Source organism: Lithobates pipiens, unplaced genomic scaffold, assembly GCF_037356315.1.
Source record: "Lithobates pipiens isolate NorthernLeopardFrog02 unplaced genomic scaffold, aLitPip1_a1.2 Scaffold_19, whole genome shotgun sequence".
Classification (NCBI taxonomy): domain Eukaryota; kingdom Metazoa; phylum Chordata; class Amphibia; order Anura; family Ranidae; genus Lithobates; species Lithobates pipiens.
The window spans coordinates 402,920,351-402,946,447 of NW_027507764.1; the positions used below are offsets into that span (position 1 = coordinate 402,920,351).

Sequence of the window (26,097 nt, forward strand, 5' to 3'; positions counted from 1 at the left end):
TCTACACACATGTTTTTGGATCCGTGAGGGATGACTTGGCTTCTACCTTTTTTTTTTTTTTTTTTTTTTTTAAGGATCGCAAAAAATGTATTTCAGAGGTAAAACCTCCAACGGATCCCTCTGGAAATTCCTCTCCCATAGCCTCACCAAGATCATCCGCCTCGGGTTCGCAGGAGACAGGGAAAGAGCGGGTAGCGGCGTGGTTAGCGAAATAGCCACCGACTGCTCAGATTTGGAGCAGGAAATGGAAATAGAATATTGTATAGAATGCATTAAGGTGAAAAACCCTGAGGGTTTACAACCCCTTTAAGAACTTTGCAGGGTGGGACATGTCCAGTCTTTCTTTGGACAAGATGATCTGTTGCATCCTCAAACCAAGATGTCTGTCACTTCTTCAGGAAAGCCTATCCCGCCTCCACTTAATAAACTGTACTTTTTACTTTCTCCATCAGCTCATGCCTCACAGTTAGAGGTTGTCTGCAAGAGTATTCATCTCATACTAGCTCGTTATGAAATGCCTTAAAACAAAGCTGTTGCAGCTGTCCCCGCACGCTGCTGTCACGGCCGACATCTTTCCCAGAGCTTCTTCACGATTTGTAGGCTGCGGTGCTGTGATTGGCCGGAGCCACCATGCCATCAGTCCCGCATGTGGGAGCCGCTGTTCATAGCACGGGCGCAGCAGAAACTGCACACATGGGGCATTCCTTCAGAGCGAATGCACCAGTGATGTCACTGGCTGCATGCACTGGAAATATCTTCTAAACTGTACAGGTTTAGGAGATATTTTCAATACCTATAGGTAAGCCTTATAGGCTCACCTATAGGTAAATATTTGCAGAGGAAGTTTACTTCCTCTTTAATACCCCTTCTTTTTTTTTCTTTTATCACATTTTTTACCCTCCCTTTTTAGATTGTGAGTTCTTACAAGCAGGGTCCTGTGATCCCTCTTGTATTGAATTGTAATGTAACCGTACTGTCTTTTATTTTGTGAAGCACAGTGAAAATTGTTGGCACTATACAACCTGTGTTACAATAATAGGTTTTTGAGGCAAATTAACATTTTTTTTTTGTTCTTCAGACAGCAGAATCCAGAGAAATATTCCATTTTCATTATACCACGTGGCCAGATTTTGGTGTTCCAGAGTCCCCAGCCTCATTTCTAAACTTCTTGATTGAAGTCCGGAACTCTGGTTCCCTGGATCCTAATTATGGGCCCTCCGTTGTACACTGCAGTGCAGGCATTGGCCGTTCTGGGACCTTTTCTTTGGTTGATACCTGTCTTGTACTGGTAAGATTTGTAGATGTTAAATGTTTTATACTTGTAAAATCCATTTCATTGTTGGTTTTTTTTTTTTTTTTTTTTTTATGTATGCATTTTAAGCAAGTCTATGCCCAAAATGGGGAAAAAAACTCTCTCTGAAATTATCTATCGCAATAAAGATTGCTGCAAATTATTCTAAGCTATTTGAGCATTTTTAAATACTGGTATGTGGTAAAAACGTGGAATGTGCAATTCAAATTCTTATTGGTCCAATAAATACCTACTCATAAGTATTCCAGGTATGCTTTTTTGAGTAGCGGGGGATAAGAAAATATAAATGACGGAATAGAATATTTATGCAAGATGCTGCTGTTATCATGGGTGTGTGCTCACTTGTATGTCAAAAATATACAGAACTGTGCAAAAGTTTGTCAGGTGTGAAGAGATGCTGTAAAGTAAGAATGCTTTCAAAAACATGCATTTTAGCATTTTTATGCATTTTAGCTTTGTGCAAATTGATAAAAATAAAGTGAGCGAACAGAAAAAAAAATAAAAATTTAAAATCAATGTTTGGTGTGGTTACTATTTGACTTTACACCAGCATAAATTCTTACACTTGCACACTTTGTATGCTTGCACAGAGTCAGGGTTTTTGTAGGATTAGTCATTCTGAGCCATTTCATATGTAGGTTGAAATGGTCATTAAGGCTACTTTCACACTGGGGCGTTGCGGGTGCTGGCAGTAAAGCAGCACTATATTTAGCCGCGCTTTACAGTTGTTTTAGCGACACTATGTGGCCAATAGCGGGGCAGTTTTAACCCCTGCTAGCGGCCAAAAAAGGGTTAAAACCGCCCGCAAAGCGCAGCTGCATCGGTAGGTGCAGCAGCGTTGCACGATTGTTTTCTATGGGAAGGGGCGCTTTAAGAGCAGTAAATACACTGCTCCGACAGCGCTCCAAATATGCAGCTTGCAGGACTTTTTTTGACTGTCCTGCAAGCACACCACTCCAGTGTGAAAGCCCTTGGGGAATTACAAAAATCCAGTCTTGCTGCTGCGGCCCCCATGCACTGCAAGAGTTAAATGGTCGTTCTGCCTAGGAGTTAGACCCCTTTTGCACTGGAGTTTTTTTTTAAGGTGATAAAGGGCTAAAAAAAAGTGCCTGTAAATGCCTCCCCTGCAGCCCCAGTGTGAAAGCATGAGTACTTTTTCACTGGAGCGGTGCGCTTGCAGCAAGTTAGAAAAAGGCCTGCAAGCCGGATCTTTGGAGCACTGCTGCAGCACCTGCAAAGCGATTCAGTAGCTGTGCTTTTCAGTTGTATTTAACTCCTTCTTTGGTGAAAAGTGTCGCTAAAACTAGCGGCGCTTTACCGCTAAAGCGGGCACACTTTTAGTGTGAAAGGTCTCCTACAGTACAGCATGTAATACTTAATTACACCACGGCTCTAGTGCTTTCTTCCTCTGCCAGAACCTCCGCCTGTATCCCATATAATATAGGGACACCTTAACTCTACACAAAGGAGGCTGGAGTGTAACAGGCACAAGTCCCAGCTTCGTTGTGGGCTGCGGGGGACCATTTGCAGCACTAGACGGATGCTTGTGTGTAGAATGAGGTATTTACACCTGATTTATGCACCCTGGACTTAATGGGTATCTAACCCTTGCAGTAGATTTAACCTCCTGATGTACATAAAGTAGAATTAAAGGCAAAGCTTTTTAAAATAAAAATAAAATTAAATTAAATAATTAGTAATTAGTAATTTTTGCCATCTGTTTCCCATTGTGTTTCCCATTAGCATTATTTAACTTCTGTGGTTTGTTCATTTTAAATTCTGTGATGGATGCTGAATAGTAGTCAATACAAGATGCATGATACAAGAAGGCTTGAACAAAATGTTTTAGTTGAAAAAGTAAAAATAAAAAAAATCCAGAAATGGTAGGCATATACCTGTCTATAGCATGCCTGGTCTATTTACAATGTAAAACAAAATTTTGGCTTAGATTTGTTTTTAATAATTTGATGCCATTTACGTCTAACAAACTGTAAAGATTATAATTTATTTTAGATTTTATTATAAAGGTATGGTCTGTTAGTATTCAAAATCCTTGAAGCACATCCTGTAAGTGTATGTATGGGTTTCCATAAATGTGACCATATAAAAATTCCTTTTCTTCCCCTTTCAGATTGAGAAAAGGAAAGAACCCTCCACTGTTGATATTAAACAAGTGCTATTGGATATGAGGCGATACCGAATGGGACTAATTCAGACACCTGGTCAACTGAGATTTTCCTATATGGCTGTAATTGAGGGAACAAAAATGATAACGGGAAATTCAAGCCAACAGGTATGTACAGCATTTTTATGCTTTCCTCAATTATTAGGATTATTTGTCACCTCTTTGTTATGGGGTGGGCTGCTCTGTTAATGGCATTTCCTACCTGACATATGCTTACAATATCCTGTTCCCTGTTCTCTGCATCACGATTTTTGTCAAAAAATGGAATTGCTAGTCCGTAATAAGTGGTAAAAAGGCAACTATCAGAGCTGATAGAAAAACTCTAAAAAGCTATGTGAAGGTAGATGGCAGCGATTGTGCCCTCAGGACCGAATCACACGGGAATTCGGTCTACGTTCCTGTGTGATTTCTGTCTGATTTCAGTGTGGTGCGACTTTCAGCCCATTCATTTGAATGGGCTGAAATCATACTCCATCACACCTGAAGTAGTATGTGCGCTACTTTTCAAAAATGCACTGCGGTACCATGTGAGCCGGTACAGGCAAATGCATTGTGTTTGAGCGATGTGTGTTAGTGTTGGTGTTAGGAATACATTGACACCTGCAGCGGGTCACACACCCAGTGCGTTTTAACAAGGGTTTCTCGTGCTACGTTCTGGCGAACAAGCCCTAAAAACAAATGGCAAATTATTCTGTGTATTGAATTTTTTGTGCAATGAAATAATTATAATCATTATGTAATATATATTTACAAAATAACTGTGCTTAGCCACTTGCCGATCAGCTGCACATTTTACGGCGTCATTTTTCTTGCATGGGCTAAGGAGGGTGCCATTACCCTAGTGTTGACTAAACCCAGTGGTAATCAAATACCACCAAAAAAAAACTATTTGTGTAAAAAAAAAAAAAAAAAAAAATGCTTAAAATATCATCTGCCTACAAAGTTGCATGACCGTTCAATTGCCTGTTAAAGCAGCGCAGTGCCAAATAGCAAAAAATGCCCAGGTTATGAAGGGGGTGAAATCCTCCAGAGCTTATGTGGTTAAAGTTCAATCGAATAAATCGGCGCAAATAAATCTATGCAGTGCCATTATCATGAACTAGTACCTGTAACTGCAGTTCTGTACTATTCAGAATTCACCAATGGTCAAGTGATAGTTAAAAAAAAAAAATACAAAAGTCTAGAAACGTTTATTCAATGTGCAGAAAGGACACTTCACTTGGAAGCCATCATCCACCACTGATAATCTTACTGTGTATGGTCACATAACACACCGCTAAGTGAATTGTACACCAGAAACCTATATGTAACGCACACATCCAAGCCCGCCAATCTCCTATAGCCACTCCTTCTCAGCCAGCCTACAGAGATGTGCCATAAAGCCGGTCATGATCCTCTCCTATTTCTCCCAGCAATATGGACACTGAATGGTGGTAGTGCTGCAAACCTCATACACAGAGAAAATAAAGCAGTATCATAGTGCAGTATAGTTTTATTAAAAAATCCAGGCATTAAAACCACATTTAAAAGCAACTTAAACAGCAAGAAAAACTTTTATGTATGGCTTCTGATCGAGCGCTTATACAGTGGCGTGACATCACTACTTTTTTTTCAAAAGAAAAGCTTCCGTGGTCTTTCTGTTAACATAGTTGATGGCTGGATATGGTTAATGCATTCGTTTTCTTTAAGGATTTTTAGCTTTTTGTCCTGGTAAAAAGAATGTAAGGTAAGGCCATGCATTATAAATTTTAAAAGGTGTGTGTGTGTGTGTGTGTTTGTTTGTGTGTTTGTTTGTGTGTTTTTTGATTTTTCTTTCAACCAGTGGGTTGAACCATCTAATTTTCAATCCATGTACGGCTGGCCTATCACACTTCCTGCCCTAGTGTTATGTTTACTTAGGTGAAGACTATCAGAGGTGGAAGTTACTTTACTTAGAAGTGGTCTTTTCTATGCTGGGACTTGCACGTCTTCTGAATAGACTTTAGTATTCATATTTTTATATGATAATTTTGAATAGCACATCACTGCAGTTAATATTGTATGAATGACATTGCACGTGCATGTTTAAAATTTCACTGCACATAGGTCATTACACAGAAACAGAATAATTTGCTAGATGGATTTTTGTCAAACTTGTGGGTAAAGGACCTATTAAGAATGAAAACAACTCTGATAAATATTTGGTTAATGCATTGTGTTTGACTTCAGCATTAGTCAATTGGCGTGATTGTATTCAACATATTCGTTCCTTTTAAAGCAGTTGTATAGTCTATTTTTTTTACTTTTACATAGAGTTAAGCCTGCAAGCACAGGGGTTTATCGGCTGGAAGCCCGGCAGACGCCGGACCCTGCCGGAAACAAACAGCGCCGGAGCCACGATATCCGGAAGACACACCGAGGGAACATGTCTGCTCCCTCGGCGTGTATCGGGCGCTATGTCGGGGCCTCGTTCTAAGGTAAGTATTTCATAATGAGCTAGTATGCGGTGCGTACTAGCTCATTATGCCTTTTCCCTTACAGGTATGAAAAAAACAAACGAATGGGTAAATGCTTTCAATTAAAGTGGATGTAAACCCTCACATATACCTAGTGAAGTGAACAGTCTCCGATGATACACAGATGTATGTACATACGTTTTACCTGTTTATCTGCTGTCTTCAGCTTTATATACTTTAGAAAGTGCATGTCCTGTTAGAATTTTTTCCTGTTCCAGCAGTGGGAGGGAAGTCTTGCTATACACTGTCAGACAGCTGATTGGAGGAAAGACACCCCCCCCCCCCCCCTCCACATAGGCAGACTTGCAGAGCTGTGCTGTGAATTGACCAGCTGTCTGCTACTCTATTTATAGCACCCGCCCTGACACAAAATTCAGGCTGGTTTTACCACGTGTCGGAGAACTTGTCAGAAGTTATCATGCTGATAACAGAATGGAGCAGGAGAAAACCACAGGACTCAGGGCTTTGACAAGAGATAATAAAACACTGCAGATATGTGCCCAACTCAAATTTCATGCATCGGGTTTACATCCACTTTAAGGCATGAGAAATGTATGTACTACATACTATTCTTACATTTGTACCATGTACAGTTATGCAACATTTTGATAAATCAGGAGAAACCAGGGAATTGCAACAGCAAATACATTTAGCCATCAGATGGTAAATCCTAGATTTTGCAGCAGTTTATAAAGGAAATTGTGACACTGTGTAGTTGATATTGAGTTTTAGGTGTGCAGGCATTGGTAAACCCATTGAATGGACTAACCACGTTTTCTTTGCCCCTGGAGAAAATTATACTGTGGTTAATGCAGTACCTGATGTTGCAGAGAAGGTATGTCAGATTAAAATGAATGATATTGGAAGATTACATTTTTATTTTTTTAATAGAGATTTGAAGTTTGGTTAAGACTAGCTGAGGTGTTCAATTTTTCCTCAAATATAAGAAAATGTGTATATATAATTCCCTGTTACAGATAGTGTATAAAGGAGGTATGGTTTAATTTATAGAGGAAACCCTAGGTCCTCCTTGCCTCAATGCCATAGTAGTCCTACTCCACCAGTGAGGTGTCTGCAAGCAGGCAAAGAGATATTTATTTATTTACCCACAACCCCTCTCGCACAGGAGCCCTTCAGTTGCATCCTAGCCTTATTGCCGCTCAGTGTCACAACAAGCATGCAGGAAACTTACAAAGCTAAGACTGCCTTTCTAAGCATCAAGTGTGTGAAGTACAGACTACGCCCTACATCCAGTGGGACATCATTGGGTTCTCCAGGCCCTGATATGATGTCCCATTGGACAAAACTCACACAGGGTAGAGTTTGTGCTTGCTGGCTTCAGAGGGAGCTAACATACATGAGAGTATTACCATAGCTGGATTGGGCCATTTTCTGCATTTTATGAGGCAGTAATCGCCACTAATTTTAGTTCAGTTTACAATAGGGAACAGTTTACTTGGCCATTGGAGATTTTGGTGTCAAAGGCCTATCAGTACTGGATTTATTGACTTACATGGTGATAGAAATAGATCTGTGCTAAGGGATACATGTTTCATTAAACCCTTAGGTTTGACTTTTTTCCTAATTTGCTAGCCTTATGTTTTACATGGCAAATTTTCTTATAGCCTGAGAAAAATTGTAGCCATTAGTGTTCATTTTTTCAATTGACCAATTTTACACTGATTTAATTTGTAGAATCCATGTACAGACATTTCCAAAGATGACCAGCCTGACAAAGTGGACAATAAACAGACAGATGAACGATATAATGGGAACCGTCTCCATACTGAAGAAGAGCAGTCTGATGGTAAATCTCAAGAAGCAGACTCTGATGCTCAAAGGTAATGTCTACGACAATGTATATTGCCATTAACCTCACAGCAGAAGTACTTAAAGGAGTTGTAATCCCTCGTGTTTATTATTTTAAAAAAATAAATGAATAAAATCTCATACTTCCACTGTGAAGTTCGTTTTGCATAGAGTGGCCCTGATCCCAGTCTTTTGGAGTCCCACAATGGTGCTCACGACTCATCCCCACATTGGGAAACCCCCTAGGAGAAGCTCGCTCCCGAGTCCAGCATTTTCGTTTTTAGATACAGAATGCCCTACTCGGCCCCGACGCCCGAGTCATTGAATTTGATTGACAGAAGCGGGAGTCAATGGCTGCGCTGCTATCAATCTATCCAATCAAGCTGAGACAACGGGCAGAGAGATAGACAGCTTAGCCACTGTGCTGTGTGTTCAATCTCCATACAGAAACCTCAGCCACCATGGACACATTTGCAGCATGTGGATATTTAAAGTGGTTGTAAACCCCTACATATACCCAGTGAAGGGACAATCCTCGGGTGATGCAGAGATGAGAAAATTCTACTACATAAGTTGTACCTGTTTATCTGCAGTCCTCTCTTCTCTACATCCATTCAAAGTGCTGAATTTATAAGCTCGTCTAAAGAGTTCATTAAAAAAAAAAGGATAGAGAGCCGAAGTTACACACTGCAGAGCTCATTGAGGAGAGCTCTAAGAGCTGATTGGAGGGAAGGGAGACACACGCCTTTGCACAACACATAGGAACATTGCTGAGGCTGTCAATCCGCTGAAGATCCTTCCCCTGCCACCTTTTTACTCTTGGAGTCAAGAAAACTTGTCTGAAGCGATTCATACAGAAATGATACTTGGTACTTTTAATTGAGACACAAACATATTATAGAGATATATGCTCTGTTCACATTTCATGTCTGAGGTTTACAACCACTTTAAGGCCTACCCTCTTTGCTGACGCTCATTTGCGTTACATGATCCGCAAGAGATTGAGGTAAAAAATCTTCTCTTTAACTGAAAACATCATAATGATGTGGCTTAAGGCTAGGTGTATACTTTACATATATTTCCTATAACATAGACTAAATTAAGAATGCATGTTGATTCCTGTTGAGGATGGGAATACGGGAAACGGTTAGGCAGCTTGACTGGTGGCCCTATATTACGGAAAACAGCAGTTGACTGAAAATTCCATCAGTTCGACTTGATTGCTGTTACCCATAAACATTATCACATGTAGGTTAGTACCATCACATCTGCTTATAAGCCTAGTACTAGGTACTAAAAATTGATAAAAGAAGCAGCTCCAAAAAAAAAAAATGTACATGGCATCCCTTCTTAATATTGACAAGATTCATCATTCCTTTCAAAAATAATGGCGCTGATAAAGTGATCTTTTTCAATTACTGGTGACGTTGTGATAGAGCTAATCCGTGTCAAATATATAATGCTTTTTGCTATTTGAATGGAACAATATTGTTTTTTCTAAAATTGCCTGATATGACATGCTCTTTATAGCTTGCCATATATTGCAGCACAATGGATGAGGTTCATGATATGAGCCACTTTTTCCTGACAGCAAGGCCTGTTGTTCTGCAAGCAATGCCCTTTACCTCTAGAATTTTCATAGTGGAAAAGGCACACCTTTTGCTTATTCTTAGATGTATCATGTGACTTTAAGAATCCAGCATATCTACTTGCCAGTCAATTCAGTCTAGTTAATGTGTGTTGTATACTGTGTGCCAATGTTATGCTAAAATATGTAATATTTTTTTTTCTTATAATTTTGCAGTACACTTCGGAAAAGAGTGCGAGATATTAGAAAAGCCAACACTGCACAAAAAGTGCAGCAGATGAGGCAGAAGATGACTGAAGTGGAGCTAAAAAGAAAAAGGTGGTTATTCTGGAAACCTTTTCTCATTCCAGTTGGGTTGGCTTCAGCCCTTGTATTGGGAGTTTTTCTCTGTTGGAAAATCTATTCTCCCTGACTTTACACATATGGTGCTTGTGTGGGTGTTTTCTAACACCCCAAAAACAGCCCGGGTGCTGTGACTGGTGCAGACCTCATTCTGAGGTATGGTGGTTGCTTTCAAATGGATACAGTCTGTCTGATGTCTTAAGCCATCTCAGGAGCTTTGGGGTCATCATGTTCCTAAAAAGCTGCTACTTTTTTTTTTTTTTTTTGTACGGATAAAATGGTACAATTTGTGTATTTTTATGTAATTTTTTTTTTTTTTTTTTTTTACGTTCTTATACCAAAAGTTGTAAAGATTTTCTTTTCTGGATGGTAATATCAATCTACACCGACCATAGAGGTTATGCACATGTGTAGAGGGTTGGATATGTCTGTGCTGACATCGTTGGAGCTCTGTGCTTTAGTTTGCAAGGTTTGGAATTGCAAAGGTTTCACCCTACCTACATGTAGTTTAGGCTGAAATTTTTTTTTTTAAAGTATCCTGAATGTACTGTTAAATCTCATCTGTTGAGAACAACCAGACCTTCCTTCCAATGTATGTGCCGATGTTTCTGTTGGTGCATTAAAGAAGAACTCTAGATATGATCTTAATTGCATGCTTGGCTTGGATCAGTGTAAAGTATACATCGCTCATACCTGATGGACTGTTGTGGGTGGAGTCGTTCGCACCGCTCTCCCACCATTCACAGAAGCCCTTAAAATTTTCAGTGCCTACAAGGTGTTCTCTGATTAGACAAGGTGTAGAGAAGGGGTGCTGAGCTCAGTGTCTTGGAGGACTAAGTCCAAGGAGCCGAAGGATTGTGTCAATCATTGTGATAGTGCCCAATACTACAGTGTTTTCCAGCTTCCACAGTGGTCCCTCAGCTATGAGATATACATATGTACCTTAGTCCAGGCAAGACCATTATAAATATGCAATGAAGATCATACCTTGAGTTCAGATATACATTTTCCCACTAAAGTTGTTGGAGTTGACAGGTAGTTAGCAGCAAGGAAAGTTTACTGGATGTTCACAATGCAGAGTCTTAACAATGGAGCTTTAAAATTAAGTATAGTTTTATATGCAAGCTAGAGACTTTCAACAGATCATTTCACGTCCTAATCTCTCTTACAGGTTAGAGTGTAGGGTACAGCCAGCTGTACGGTATTAAAATGCAGTTTTTGCAAATCTCTACAACAGCCTGGCTGGTTTATGCCCCATGTAAAAGTAAATAAATTGGGTTGTGTGTTGGCTGCTTTGTATGCAACATATTTTCACATTCTCCACTGAAAAAGGAGGTTTTGCATTAATATTTATTTTTAATGTATTTTCTTGTCTGTGTGTCTTTCCAGTCCTAAACAAGTGCTACATGTGTAAGTTACCATTTCAAATATGACCAAAGCTTAGAAGCCTTTCTGTTCTTGTGGGCGTGTTTATAGTCGGTGAATGCTTTTGAAGATAATCTGTTGCTTGATTGCTGTGAAACTTTTGAAACTCTTCATTTCCGTGAACCAGACTTGTTTTGATATAATTTTTTTTTATTATGTTATGGTTCACATATGTCATTTTTATAGCTTCCAAAAAATGTTTGCAAATTTGTGCACAATCCATTACGTTTTTAGTTTTTTCTTTTTTTAAAGAATGTTTTTTTTTTTTTTCTCCATAAAAGAGAAGATATCGGAGATGGTACAAGGATGTGCACAATAAACATGAATTCTGTTTTCAGTGGGTTACAGCCAGTTAGGCCGCTTAGTCTCCTTAGCACCTTGTTGCAGCACTGAGAGCATGTGATATTTTTTTTTTCTAGAAATGTTTTTCATTTGATTTTCATAGATATATCAGTTTGTAAAGAGCGTCTATGTAAAAGTAAATTAATTTTGTAGGTTTTAAAAAAAAAAAAGAGAGAATTATTTTTCACGGTACAGCATCTAAGTTGCTGTTTTATTGGTTTTGCTAAGACTACTTGGAATAGGGACCCATTCATACCTCTTCATTGTTGTGTTCTGTTAACATGCATCATATTAAAGCAGCCCATTCATTTTGAATAGGCCCACAATGCAAGAAAATCAGACATGCAGTAACATTTTTAACGCAATCCATGGTATGTTTCACTGCAAATAAAGCAACAGAGTCCATTGGGGAAATGATCTTTAATTTTACCATGCATTGAACAGTCCATTAATTTTTCATGGCCTGCCAAAGCTCTGCATTGCACAAAAATTGGACATGCCTCACGCAACTTTTTTTAAAACTTTTTTCAACGCAATGCATAGACGTATCCTATTTATATGTTGTTGGCACACCACGATTTAGATGCTTTGTTGGGATGCGATTGAAAATGAATGGCACTGCAGTGCATACTTCATGGTAGGCGTGCTTCAACAATGCACAATAAAAATGCTCATTTTACCACAATGCACTGATATGAATGGGCTTTGAGTAAAAAATGTATAAAATGTATTAAGAAGACCCCTGTGCAGGTGCAGTTTTTAAAAAGCTTGGTGCTTTCACCTCTTGCGTATCTGTAGATTGGACTCCTTGCACTGTTGTGAACTTTGCACTGTGACCTACTAATAGTGCTCAGTATTTTCCTCCTAGAAAAGTTTTTTTTTTTTGCTCATACAGGTAGGATGGAGTAGCTGTGGAGTTTACAAGTTTGCTTTTCTTCCCACCTCCTCCTTTTCTGTAGACCCTAGAAGATCCCTGTATTCATCCATTTATTTTTTTACCTTTTCATTCCTGTTCCATCATGCCTTTTAAGCTACACGGTCATGCACCAGGCTCTAGCATCACCTTCAGTTAGCAGAGCTTTCTATTGGTTCTGGCAAACCCCAAGGGTAGCAGTCATACACAGGCGCTCTGTGACTTTTGGCTTAAACCACCAGGCATCTGTCAGACAATTTCTAGCAACTATGCCAACCTCTAATCGAAACAAGCTTTTTTTTTAATTATTATTTATTTATTTATTTTTAATCATCCCAATTGGCTATTGAAGCAGCTGCCTATGTTGTTTTTCCTATGTGCTCAGCAAAGCAATTGTAGATTGGTTGACCTATGTGGATTTGTGCCCCCCCCCCCCCCCCACAAACTATGTAAGATGCAGATCTGCCATCTGCCACAGCAGTTAAATGGCTAATTTAAATTACACATGTTTATTACCAACAGAAAACATTAAACTTAATGAGACAAAGACCTTTTCTACTGTTAAGATAACTTTTTGGCACATACTTCAGCATGGGATTGCTCCAACAGGCGCTGCTGATTTCTGTGTTTGCATTGTGAGTGGGTTTTCTCATTGTTTGGCCTCATAGCTAAAGCACATTTCCCTCTTGTTTAAGGCTACTAGCTGAATGCTGAATTAGTTGGACCCTAAGCAATGAGCTGCGTTTTATGATCACAGCCTTATTAGTTTTATGTATATAATTCTTGCTTAAGAAGCTAAAGTATAAGACATTTCATAAAGCAGTTGCTTATGACCCATATTAGACTGGAAATATTTTTTTGTAATGTTCACATTTCCATAAACATGTCATATTGATTAAAAGCCTATTGGTGGTAAACTGCAGTAGAAGAAAGCTTCCCAATTGTAAGGGGTATCCAAAGCCTTTGTAAATCAAATTCAGTCATCCTTTTTTTTTGACCTACAATACAAGTTCACTAATGGGAATCTAGTAGTATAATTCATATAGACACGCATGTATAATTCCCCACATGCTCTGTTTCAGTTAAAAATTTTCCAAGTACTGGATGGGACCAATTTTGCCCTGATTTTTTACCTTTCATTGATAGTCAAAATGCCAGGAATGATCCATACAAGGATTTTTTGTTTATGCTTTTCAGTTTCACCATTGCCCCACCACCACCATCAGCAGCCTGAACCCTTGACATAAAACATAATTTCACGCTTTGTAGACCAACTTAATACTTGCTGCAGCAAGCACATGCTAGAGCCATGAGATTTTGCCAACACATCAGTGTTGGGTTTTTTTTTTATTTTTTTTTTATTAAGAGTCTTAAAGCTGAAATCCAGGCTAAACAAATTTTGTTTAAATGTTTTTTATAAGAGCTATGTGTAATCTTTAAGTGGTTGTAAACCCCATGTTCTGTAAATCTGAAAGACCACTATCTGTACATAATCAGTACCTTAATGTATTAGATCGCATTCTTGTTACCTTTTGTATATCACGTTGATGTTCATTAATAGCCTACAGAACCTGTCCGATTCAGTTGGTGTGTCAGGAGCCTAGTGCTCGGGAGGGAAGTCGCAATGTCACCGGACCACCCCCCCCCCCCCCCCAGCTTTGCACACTGAGGCACAGAACAGCCAATCCCAGGGGCAGCATGAGGAGTTGGGAAGAGAGATGAGGGACACAGCCACTTCTCATGTTTGTGTATGGGTCTAAATATTTAGTCACAGGAAAAGGGGTGTGGCGACACCTTTTTGTTTACCTGTGAAGGATTTTTTCATTGAGGGAACCCCAGGAAGATTGCAGACGGGTGGCAGCTTATTTCCCAGCCAGACTAAGGACAGGTTGCTTGTCCTCCTTTGCTGAATAAGGTAGTGTGTTCATTGTACGTTTTTTACTTTTTTCAGGTTTACAACCACTTTAAATCTTGGTGTCCTTTGGGTAATTCTTCTAAATCCTGTGCAGTAATCCAGTAAATTCTAGATAACAACCAGTAGGCTGCACTTTCGTTGTTTTTATCTTTTATATCCAACAAGCTTTATTGGAAGTAATTTAAACAGACTGCACATAACATATTGCAAGACCCGAGCCCACTGCTATGCATTTTGCCCCAATAGATACTTGAAGCAGATCTTCACTACATCTGAGCACCACAAATGAAAAACACTATTTAATTTTTTTTTTTTTTATTCAAAGCAAATTTACGCATCCATCCATGTCTGTTTTTTATTTTGTTGAGAAATCACTTTGAAAAACACTCCCAAGCATTTATGGCTGTGGCCATTTTGAGTAAGGGCAAGTGTTTCATGTAGCATTTACTTCCTGCAATCCATCTGCCATTAGCCCAAGCATGCATGCAGGAGAGTGTGCTTGGAGAAAACCACTCCTTCCATCTCCTCCTGAAGACTCCTAGGGTTCTTGCCCAGGCAAATGCCCCAGAAGTAACTTTAGAAATGTGAGAAAAGTTTAACACCATTAAAAATGATATACTTTTTACTATTTATTTAATAATGCTAGCAGCATGAGGATTAGAAATAATCAATGTTGAATGGGAGCGTGAAGTTCCACTTGCATGACCCTCATGTCTAAGCCTTTACTATGAATAAATAATGCATCGAAGGAGTAGAAGAGGGTTTGTCGACGAGTGATGTCTTCATGAGTTTTCATCACTTGCAGGAAAGCTTGTTGGATATAAAGAATACACAATGAAAGTGCAGCCCAATTGTATCCGGATACTGCAGGGAGGAATGGATCCCAGTAGATGTGCACCAGTGACCAGTGGACGATATGTAAGGCTGTCTGAAGCAGTAATACTTTTTCTGTATTATTTTTTCACTTTCCAATGCAGAAACTTCTGTAATACAGGCTGGTCAGTGTTTCCTTTCCTTGTGCAGGGCAACTTGGCAAATGTGTAAAAGCTTACGGTACACATTGGTCTTCAAACTAGTCAAGTGTAAAAGTAGATGCCCACCTGAACGAGGCAAGGGCAGTCATTTTTTTTCTATGGCCAGACCTAGTCCATGTGTGACAGCTTTAGAAGTTGCTGGAGTGCCCATGCACAGAAATAAACTGTATGCCTTGGCAGCTGGACAATGGAAACTGGAATTTGCCTCTTGTGAGATCTGCACTTCTGTAGACATAAAAAATATATTGGAATGTATAGTCCAATGTAGGACCATGCCTGATCAGCTGTTACGTGTTTTAGTTAAGTTAAGTCTTCTAATTCAAGCTGGTAGATGACACAATCGGCACAGAAAAAAAAAAAAAAACAAGCTAATGTGAAGCACTTTTTTTTTTTTTTATCCCCTTCCAAATAAACACTAATAAAAAAAAAAAAAGTTTGATTTAATGAATAAAACCTCCTATTGTAGGTATTCACATTTCCAAAGTAAGACTTCACAGGAGTACATTTCGTAACAATAACAGCTCTTAGCCTTATAGGTTCAGTTCACATGTACTCCTCCAAGCTACTGCTTGAGCGCCATTCTCCATGAGACTACTATCTTGCTTTTTTTTTTATTGCTCAGAAGACATTGGTCTTGTAGTGGAGAAGGAACTGGTCTTAGCTGGAAGGTTAAGGGCATTCGAAATGCTGGTGTTTGACCTGCTTTCTGACTATTGAGCAAGAAAATGTTTTAAAGGAAATCTATATTGTGGCATAAGGAGGTAGCTCTTGTCCTCTACTTCTGTGCATACATTTTAAATATTGGGACACCAGGATGAGGGTCAGGGTTGCTGTGTGCAGGTAAGTATAACATATTCTTTTATTTTTTATTTTTTTTAAAGTAAAGCTTTTACAATCACTTTAGTTTTCAATGTTTTTGATAAGTTATTTTCTCGCTTTATCCTGCTATAACCAGTCACAAATTTGACGTGTAGATAATGAAGTCGGCTGTTCTGTGGTTTGGATCTCATGTAATACCAGCATTGGGGTTTGGATGGAGTAGAAGTCCATCCTAAAACTAAATCCCTGCATCTACAGACATCGGCCATCTAAGACTAACCTATCTAACCCTGTGAAAAAAAAAAAATCCGTATACATGCCTTTTCTGCAGGCGATCCAAAACGATCCCACGCAGAGCTGTCAGCCGCGGCTTCGCTGTGGAGGCGGGTGCAGAGGACACGTCCAACAGAAGCCCCATGGTAACTCTATGGGTGACGTTGTCCCCCTATTCATTTCACAGCAGTTGTCGGCTGTCTCCTCTGCAGAGCTTCTGCTGCTAGAGATTGAGTTGGATTGGCTTCAGAAAAGGTATGGATGCTAATTTTTTTTTCTTTACAGCGCTATAGGTTTGTGTTAGACTGTGCGTGTCTTTAGATGCAGGGATTCTAGTTTTAGGATGGACTTCCCCTTTAATGTCTTCACTCTGTGTGGGATACTGCTATCATTTTACTTGCCCAAACAATAGGTTTATGTCCTGTATTGCAGAGGTTGTATCCAGCAAATAAGTATTGATAGGACCACTCCTTTTTATGTACACTGTTGCAGTGTGTAGACCTCACATTTTTGTGGTGTTTTTTGTTTGTCTTTTGTAATTCTCATGCTGAAAGTAGATTTTTAATTTGTTGATTTTTGTTTCCAGAGCTTTAAAGTGGTTGTAAAACCCCATTCATGAAATTTGACCTAGGCACATATTTCTGCAGTGTTTACTTATCTCTCCCCAAAGTTCTAAAGGCGGTGTCCTTCTGCTCCATTCCTCTGTTTATCAGCAGTCACTTCTGACAAGTTCTCTGACACATGAGATAACAGCTGCTGGAAATTTATGTCGGGGAGGGAGCTTAGAGGTAGATTAGCAGAGAACTTGTCTATTCACAGTATAGCTCTGCATGCTGCATGTTACTTTTGTTCCTCTGCCTATGTGGAGGGGGGAGGGGGTTGACTTTCCTCCAATCAGCACTCACACTGTATAAGCCCAGACTTCCACACCCACTGCTCATGAGGAAACAAGATTTCTAACACAATCTGCACTTTCCAAAGAGTGTAGAAAGGGAAAGACCACAGATCTACAAATAAAACGTATGTAGAGAGATTTGTTTCCTCTATGTATCATCTGAGGCGTTTCACTTCACTGGGTATAGGAGAGGTTTTACAACCACTTGAATGGCTTTTGTTAGTATTTTTTTTTTGTTTGTTCTTTGCAGTTTGTAAGGGAATTTGAACAGCACTAAATGCCACTTTAGCTTGTTTTTGTGATTTAGAACTAGCTGGGGGTTTGCTGTAGTGCGTAACATGAAGAATGATACATAAGCTAAGCTTCTCTTCAAAATAGGCAATGCCAGCAGATAATCATCTGTCTATGTGCTAATTAAAGAAGAACGCCTCCAAATTGTACCTGTTACCAGCAATGTGTGAAAAGCAAGCATTGCATAGAATCTATATGTCTATATAGACAAAGCATGAAGTGTCTGTTATTTTAATATGCTATATACTTTCCCTAGGCATTGTATGTATAGAATACATATACATTATTCAGAACAAGTACTATTTATGCCATGGGTCTTCAAACTATGGCCCTCCAGTTGTTCAGGAACTACAATTCCCATCATGCCTAGTCATGTCTGTGAATGTCAGAGTTTCACAATGCCTCATGGGATGTGTAGTTTTGCAACAGCTGGAGGGCTGTAGTTTGAGGATCCCTGATTTATGCAATATATAAAAAGTCATGAATTGAAAATGCCTTTATTAAAAAACAGACCTGTTTCAAAATGAAAGAAGAAATACAAAATGCAGTACAGGACTTTCTTAGACCCCTTTCACACCGCCGAGCCTATAGCGTCGGCGGTAAAACGCAGCTATTTTTAGCGACGTTTTATCGTCGGATTTGCGTCGCATTTCGGCCGCTAGCGGGCACTTGTACCCCTCGTTATCGGCCGAGAAAGGGTTAAAACCGCCCACAATAGCAGCGTTTTGCCCACGGTATAGCCGCGCTGCCCCATTGATTTCAATGGGGAGCAGCGGTGGAGGAGCGGTAAGCGCACCGCTCCTTCACTGCTCCAAAGAAGCTGCTGGCAGGACTTTTCCTGATGTCCTGCCAGTGCACCGCTCCAGTGTGAAAGCCCTCACACCAGAATGAATGGTGCAGCAGTTTGAGGGTGGATTGCAGGCACTATTTCTAACGCTATAGTGCCTGCAAAACGCCCTCGATGTGAAAGGGCTCTTACTGAAAAAGACCAGTATTGACCTACTTGTTGGAACAGGCTAGTATTTCCTACTTTGCTGGTTTGCCTTTTAGTATTAGAATGCCTAGGGAATGTGTAATATAAGTGTTTGATACTTTCGTATTCCATTTTTATCATTTTGTGATTTTCTAAACAATGTCTAATTTCAATGTCTAATTTCACACATTGACGATAACATATCCATTATGTGGTCCGTTTTAGATAAAGATTGTACATAAAATATCATTTTAAAACCTGATTAGGGAGACAAGCTGCTTAAAGCTTTTCCCCTAGCAGAGTACAGGCTGTTAAGAGGGTAATCCCGGAAACATTTCAGAAGACCAGTGGTAAGAAGCTCCTGCAGATGGCTACTAAGGTGATATAATTGTCCTTCACAGGACTTGCTACACAACCAGTGGCTAATCAGTGACTCTTGACTGCAAAGTGTGGTAGAGCAGGGGAAATTACTGCACCTCCTTTGGCTATGCCTCAGGCTTATTTAGTTACTAGAACAGAGAATCCAAAATCTGAATGCAATATTTTAGTATAGTCTGAAAGCCTACTACTTGTATATTGGACTATATTAACGCTGTGAACATAGATCAGTTTATCACTGATGCAATGAATAAAACTTTAAGTTGGTCATATATGCGGTCGAACTTTGGGAGTGATTCTTCAGTTCCCGCACCCACTCTAAGCAGAGTGAAGAGAGGAATGTCATTTTCTGGGCACTGGATTCAGGAGCTGTTTCCCTAGTGCTGACAGTGTCGCCAACCAATCTAACATCGAGCAGTGTATGGCCAGCTTTATTCACAACCAGAAAACAAATAGCTAGAAAATTACTCTGGTTTCCTGCTTAGTTGGGGAGTGGCTGAAATATGCATTCTACACTATCCTATGAAAAACTGACATACACTAAGAGTGACTTCTTGATGAAGTTCCGTTTTAGTTATGGGCCAGTTGGTTAGGTAAAATGGATCATACTTTAGAAGTAGTGTAATTATTGGGGGCCATTTCTGAGTTTTCTGAGACATAGAGGCGACTATATCGTATTCCCAGAGAGAGCGCTCTTCAGGTTGATGGGGTTGTGAATGAATACACACATCTGGTTGACTGTATTCCATGTACTGTTTATTGAATTAAAAAACAATGCTGGAATATATTTTACTTTCATGATGCACAGATCGCTTGTTGGTCGCTTTTTACCAGTATGAAGACTTGTATCATGAGTGTGGGAAGTTCACGGTCTGTCATTCTTTAACACACTGCCTGTCCTAGAACATCTTGCCAAAATTATATTTTTTGTATGTTTTTGTTCAACAGCCTGTTTGCAGCTACAACAAAACAATTGAACACTTAGCTGAAATGCCTATATAGGAAGTATTTATCTTTTAGAAAGATTATTAAATTTTAAATTCCACTTCTGTACTGGCGATGACCATCCAAATATTGCTCTGGAGAAAAGCTAATGCTTTCATTGCAAGCTTAATTTTACCTTTTTTGGAGTGCATCAACTTGGTAAAAAACTGATTTTAGTTAATTACAATTACTGAAATAGTAAATTACGTCATGCCTTTGGAAGAAAAGTACATGGACAATGTAAAATATGGTTGCTGCATTTTGTTCTGAAGCAGTTTCTTAAAGTGAGCCTATAGTCAAAACACAACTCTGCTTGAACTTAACCACCTTGCTTCCTTAAAAGTATCAGAAGTCATAAAATTCTTGGCTTCTACTCCAGGACTCAAAGACCGATTTATTGTGGTAACCAAATCAAGAGGTGATGGCCCCATGTTCTCTGCTGAAGGAGCTTGACTTTACCATAATTCTGGTCTTCCTAGCAGAGATCTTGTTAACAATTCAAGTAGCCGTTTTCTTTATGTGCCTGGTGCACTTTAGAAGATTAATTTTCCTTATGGCCACCCACTTTATGCCTCTTTACCAAATGACCCTTGTTTTTTGTTGTTTTTTGTTAGTCGCTACTAGATTTAAAACTTGATTTGTATTTAAATCTTTTGTTCCCATTTAAAGAAGTGTACAATGTAAATACTACTTGGCAATTGATTCCTGGGGGCTCCCCTTGGGAATACTTACATCTTTCATTCATGCTGGTTGTGGTGATATATTAGAACTTGCAGCTTGAATGCCGACAGACTGACCATATTCAAGGACAGGTTATAAAAGAGGAACCAATGTCTAATAAGTACCCAACTAATCCCAAGTATACTTGGCACCTTGATAAAAGGTCATTTGACATTCATGGACTTTGAATCTTGTTACCTTGCAATATACCCACAAGTCTTCCACTATGTTAAGTACGGAACATTTAGTCCATGTTTTACTTTATCACTTTTTTTGTATTCAGTTAAAAATAAATTACTTACAAGCACATGACCTGTCTGTGTCTTTTGTTCGGGTATGATTAGAGCAGTGATTATGTTATATTTATTCTTTGAAGAAAAAAAAGTTTTGTTTTAGTTCTGGTTACATTTAAGTTATGAATTGAAAAGTAAAGTAGTAATGTTCTATTAATGGTTTCCTTTTTGCCCTATTAATGAAATGTATTTTTCTATCTGCTCCTCACAGGGTCTTTTTTAAAGTGTCCAGAGAAAGAAAATATAGTCATTGCCCACAGCATACTGATTCTATGCCTTTATTTTCTCCTGGTTTGGTGCAGAAGAATTAAAGCTAAACTTGGGGAAAACTACAAATTCTCCCTTAACTGCTCATTTATGCCTAGGGGTCTGAGTACAGCAGTTTTACTTACCTGATCCTCTGCTCCTGCAGGCTGCTCTGCACTGCTGGACCAGTCCACTACAGCGTCTTCTCCCCTGCACCCCAACAGTCTAAGGTCATTTGACATCAAATCTGATGCAAGGACTATAGCCCTGCAGTAGACATGAGGACACTGAGGGACAGTCTACTGCGGAGGTAGTAAACCAATTGTTGTGAAGCTGAGGATCTGGTAAGTAAATGTGCTCTTACCATCCCCTAGACCAGTGGTCTCATCTGCAGCCCTTTGCATGCTTTTAATCTGGCCCTTGGGGCAGTATTTTATCCACTGGTATCAACAATGGGCCTTAATTCCCCCCAACTAATGAAGGGGTACAATTCCTCCCTATGACGGGGCACAATTCCTTCCACGACGCTAGCAATGGCACCTAATACCAATAATGGGGTATCCTTCCTCCCACTAACCTCAAATGGGGCACAGTTTGTTGCACTGAAACAAATAACGGGGCTTTATTTTTCCCCACTGATGCATTTTCTACTCCCAATGGCCACAGTCCAGCCTCCAGTCCTGAAGGACAGTAAACTGGCCATTTGCTTAGTTTGGAGACCCCTCCCCTAGACTAAATGAGCAATTAGCCCTTGCAGTGTAAGACTTTATTTTACCTTGGCTCAGCTTTAAAGAAAGAATTGTTTTTTTTCCAAACACTTTTTAATGACACCTACACATGGTAATAATCTAATTGCATGCCAAGAAAATGAATCTTGCATAAGGTATGTTCAGGCAAGATTTTTTTTTTCACTTAATTAAAAAGTCCAGTTTAGTGGACCTTTTCTATCTTCAAGTGAAACAAAACCATTCATTTTAGTGGTTTCCCAAATAATAAAATCTCAAGTTTTATATATGTTCAAAAAACTTAAATAAAACCGTAATTAAACATACATGCTGTACATATTTTATGTTGTGTTCTTATTTATATTCTGTTTACCAGCGCAAGCACAGTGTGCTTATGTCGGCTCTTGTCAGATCTTTCAAGCCCTCATTTGGCTAGTGTCATAGCTGATCAGGTGTGCAACACCACGGCAAATGCAGAGCTCACTTGAGGATGGGATTGCACCGACTTCAGCTAAAATCGTTTAACAGAGTCCTAATGTAGTACTTTGCTAAAACTATAGCACACCACAATGCACAGATGTAAGCGCTCTGAGTGTTGATTTGCCAAACACATTGCAGGTGTATTGAGAGCCCATTCATACTAACTAATGGCACTCTATTGTAAACGAAACAGCGTGCAACAGCCTAGAACAGTGCAGTGCTGCAAGTGTGCAAGATTATTGCTACATTATGCTCTGTAACCTACATCAAAGGTAGCCATATACTTTAGAGGTTGACAATGACTGAGCTACTTAAAGGAAAAAAAAATGGCGTCATTACTACCTGTAATGTATGAGATTCCTGGGCAGAGATAAATTGGCACTAGTCAAAAAAAGGAGCAGATCAGTCTTCAAATAAACAAATATATATATTATTTGTATGAGTTGAATTACTTTTTTTATTTAAGAAGCTTATTTTACTCTTATGGAGGTGATGCATTTTATTTACAGCTTTTAGAAACCCAGGGACACCAAGTTACAACCTTTCTGCTTTATTTCAAGGGCAACTTGAAGAGCAACTAGGAGCTTCAGGTGCGCAACTGGTTTAATGATGTCCACCTGTCACTTTTCTGTGTTAATCCTTGAATACATGTCCAATCCTCTTTTTTTTTTTTTTTTTTTTTTTTTTTAAGCCCTAGAAATGGAAGTAAGCTAAAACCCTTGTTTTTAGGTTAGCATATGGCAATGATATGATTTATTTTTTACTCAACTCTGAAAATATTGAATTGAACGCCATAATTTTGACACCTGTGGGGATTAGTCAATGAAGTAGTGCAATAATCCACAGTAACCACTTATAGGATAATGAGGAGAGAGGTTTTCCATTTGCATTGTGGTTTTTTTTTTTTTTTTTTTTTTTTTTTTTTTTTTTTTTTAAATAAACTTAATATGACGGACTTCCTGGTAGCATTCTTTGTTGTCTAGGAAAAATTTATTCTACAGTAATGAGGTAATATTTTGTGTGGAGAAAACTACAGCTGTTGGCATAGGATTGTTTTATATAGGGATGTCATAGAAATAAGCTCCATTTCTTACCTAATGTAGGATAACTTTTTGTGGGTTGAGGGTGTTTGTTTTTCCAAACTTTTATTTTGCCATATGTTACTGAATTGGTCATTTTTGTTTTGCATTGTGTCATAGGCCGAGGCTCCTCGATACCTAAACCTGTGCAGCTTGTGACTATTCTACAGCAGTTACACTGAGAGTCCATTGACATGCAAAGCAAGACATGAAACCCTCTTCAGGAGAATATGTGAGGTTCATTAATGTGCTGACCTCATTGTGTTATCTGTTTACCGCGTAAACGTCTCCAGCCAGGGGGTGAAGGACATCACCAGCATGAAACTTTGCAGACCAAGTTCACTTCAAGTATCGTCGGGTGTTTTATAATGCATGTGTTCTAGAATCTATGTAAGATACAGTAGAAAAGTACTTTGTATCATTCTGCCATTTACAATGTATTTTTATACTTTTTGGCAGCATTAAATATTTTTTTAAAATGTTACTGTGATTTTTATTTTATTTATGTGGTAAATGAATATATTACTGCTTTGTACAAAAGGATGGTTAGGTTGCTGCATTTATAATTCCAAAGAAAGTTTTCTTAACTTTGATATGGGTTACAATCACTAAAGTATGAAAGTGCTGGTAGGTACCTGGAATTTGTACTGATCTTAGGTTGGACATAGAGAGATTGTGGGGGTTATTTACGAAAAGCAAATCCAGGTAGCTGCTTTTTATAGTCGCAGTATTTGCTCTATCCCCTGCCAATAAACTGTTTACATCGATCAGCATACAAAGAATCCAGGTTTTACACCTCTGTAATCATGCCACATTCTAACAAAACAACTACATGACTTCACAGCAAAGTTATATAACTTATGCAGTGGTAAGAATATGAACCCATTTGTGATGTGTGATCTGATCCTCATCTAAGTCAATACACAACACACTATGTGCTTAACCGCTTCCTTCCTGGCCATTGCATATAAATGGCTGGGCAGAACACGTGTTGATCTGGGGGCTGTACCTGTACATCTTCCCAGATCTGTGCCTTCTGCATGCCCCAGGGGATGTTCATTGACATGATCCTAGGACTGTTGTGTCCACCAGACACTATGGATCACTGATCCGAGTACCAAGCAGCAGTGCTCCATTTTGGTACAATGTTATTGCTGTGACCAATCACAGGTCCAGTAGTAAAGAAGGCTGCCATTCAGAACTACTGTGAGCTCTGTGATTGGCCACAGTGATCATATGGTACAGGACCAAGCACATATTATCCCTGTACCATGTGATAGCTGTAGCCAATCGCAGCTTATCACAAGTGTTCTCAATGCGAGAACTGTCAGAAATGATTGATTATACAGCCATCATGGCTGTATAAGCAATCTTAATGCAAAAAAAAAAAAATACCAAAGTTTCATTATAGTACAGAATTACTACGAACAATACTCTGGTGTACAGATATAATGAAGAAAAAAAAATTGGTTTATTTACATTATGGTGATATCGTACCACTGTGGCAGTGATCATGTACAATGGCATCACTGTATGTCAGTGCCACTAGCCATCATCTCTGATCACTGCCACAGCAGTACAATATCACCAGACCATTGCTGCCAGCCAGTGTCCCCAATCACTGATGCCCGCTCAGTGTCCCTAATCACGACATACCAGTCATATATTCCCTAATCGCTGTCACAAAGGTTATGGTCATCGCTACACCAGTTGCAGTGTCACTCCACCAGTGTAAGCTAGCAACGGTGTCCCTGCTTGTTGCCACACCAGTCCCAGTGTCACCTGACCAGTATAATTCAACAACTGTTCCTGATTGCTGCCACACTAGTCCCCAGTGTCACTGGACCAATGTAGCTATCAACAATTTTTCTGATCACTACCACACCAGTGCAGGGTTGCCTCTGCCTACCGCCTGGGCTGTTTATAGACCACATTTTGGCCCGTTGACTGGACCAATCCTTTGCCTGTTTGCTGACCCTGTCTCTGCATGCGGCTTGAACTGACCCATCTGCACGTCTGACTATGTTCCTGTGAGACACCAGTTCCAACTATTCCCTGCTGCCAACTGCAGTCCTGGAACCACTCAAACTCTTGTTTTTCCCTTCAGCCTCCTGTACTTCCTGGTGAGTGAACATAACATTCCTAGGGGTAGCCATGTACCAGTATAGGCTAGCTTGACATAAAGGAACTGCTATTAGTGATGCTACAATAAGCTATTCCCTGACCACTCCTATAGAGGCAACCATTAGTGTGCATTTGTCTTAATACAGTTGGTTGATTTGTGGGATACACAAGATACAATGTCTGGTATATAATCAACCCAGACATTGAAAAAGTATTGTACATGTTGTATCCCCATATCCAGGAGTAGAAGAATGAGTTTTGGAGTGTATTTCTAGGTATGTCTATGCTCCAAGAAATATCTTATTCAATTGACAACTTTGTGTGAAAAAAACTTTCATTTCTGCATATTCCAAAAAATTTGTAGCAAAAAATAGTCAAAAGATGCAGCATGCTTCTTAAAAGTTCCATGGGGTGTTTACATTCTAAAATGTGGTTATTTTGTGGGTGTGTCCTGGTG

The 26,097-nt window shown here is 39.3% G+C and overlaps 1 protein-coding gene across 4 annotated transcripts in view; it reads left to right on the top strand.

Moving 5' to 3' along the window:
* The window catches only part of PTPN2 (protein tyrosine phosphatase non-receptor type 2), a 127,872-nt gene extending 103,872 nt beyond the window's left edge, over positions 1-24,000 (top strand). For 2 of the 4 annotated variants that reach the window (XM_077492405.1, XM_077492407.1), the window contains exons 6-10: positions 1,079-1,288; positions 3,444-3,605; positions 7,688-7,833; positions 9,606-9,707; positions 19,938-21,002. In XM_077492405.1, coding sequence (XP_077348531.1) covers positions 1,079-1,288; positions 3,444-3,605; positions 7,688-7,833; positions 9,606-9,707; positions 19,938-19,974 — 657 coding nt within the window. In that variant the 3' untranslated portion in view covers positions 19,975-21,002. Of the gene's footprint in view, positions 1-1,078; positions 1,289-3,443; positions 3,606-7,687; positions 7,834-9,605; positions 9,976-19,937; positions 21,003-23,636 lie in introns of those variants that run through there. The other 2 variants (XM_077492406.1, XM_077492404.1) reach the window with 2 other exon arrangements.
* Positions 24,001-26,097: the final 2,097 nt, after the last annotated feature.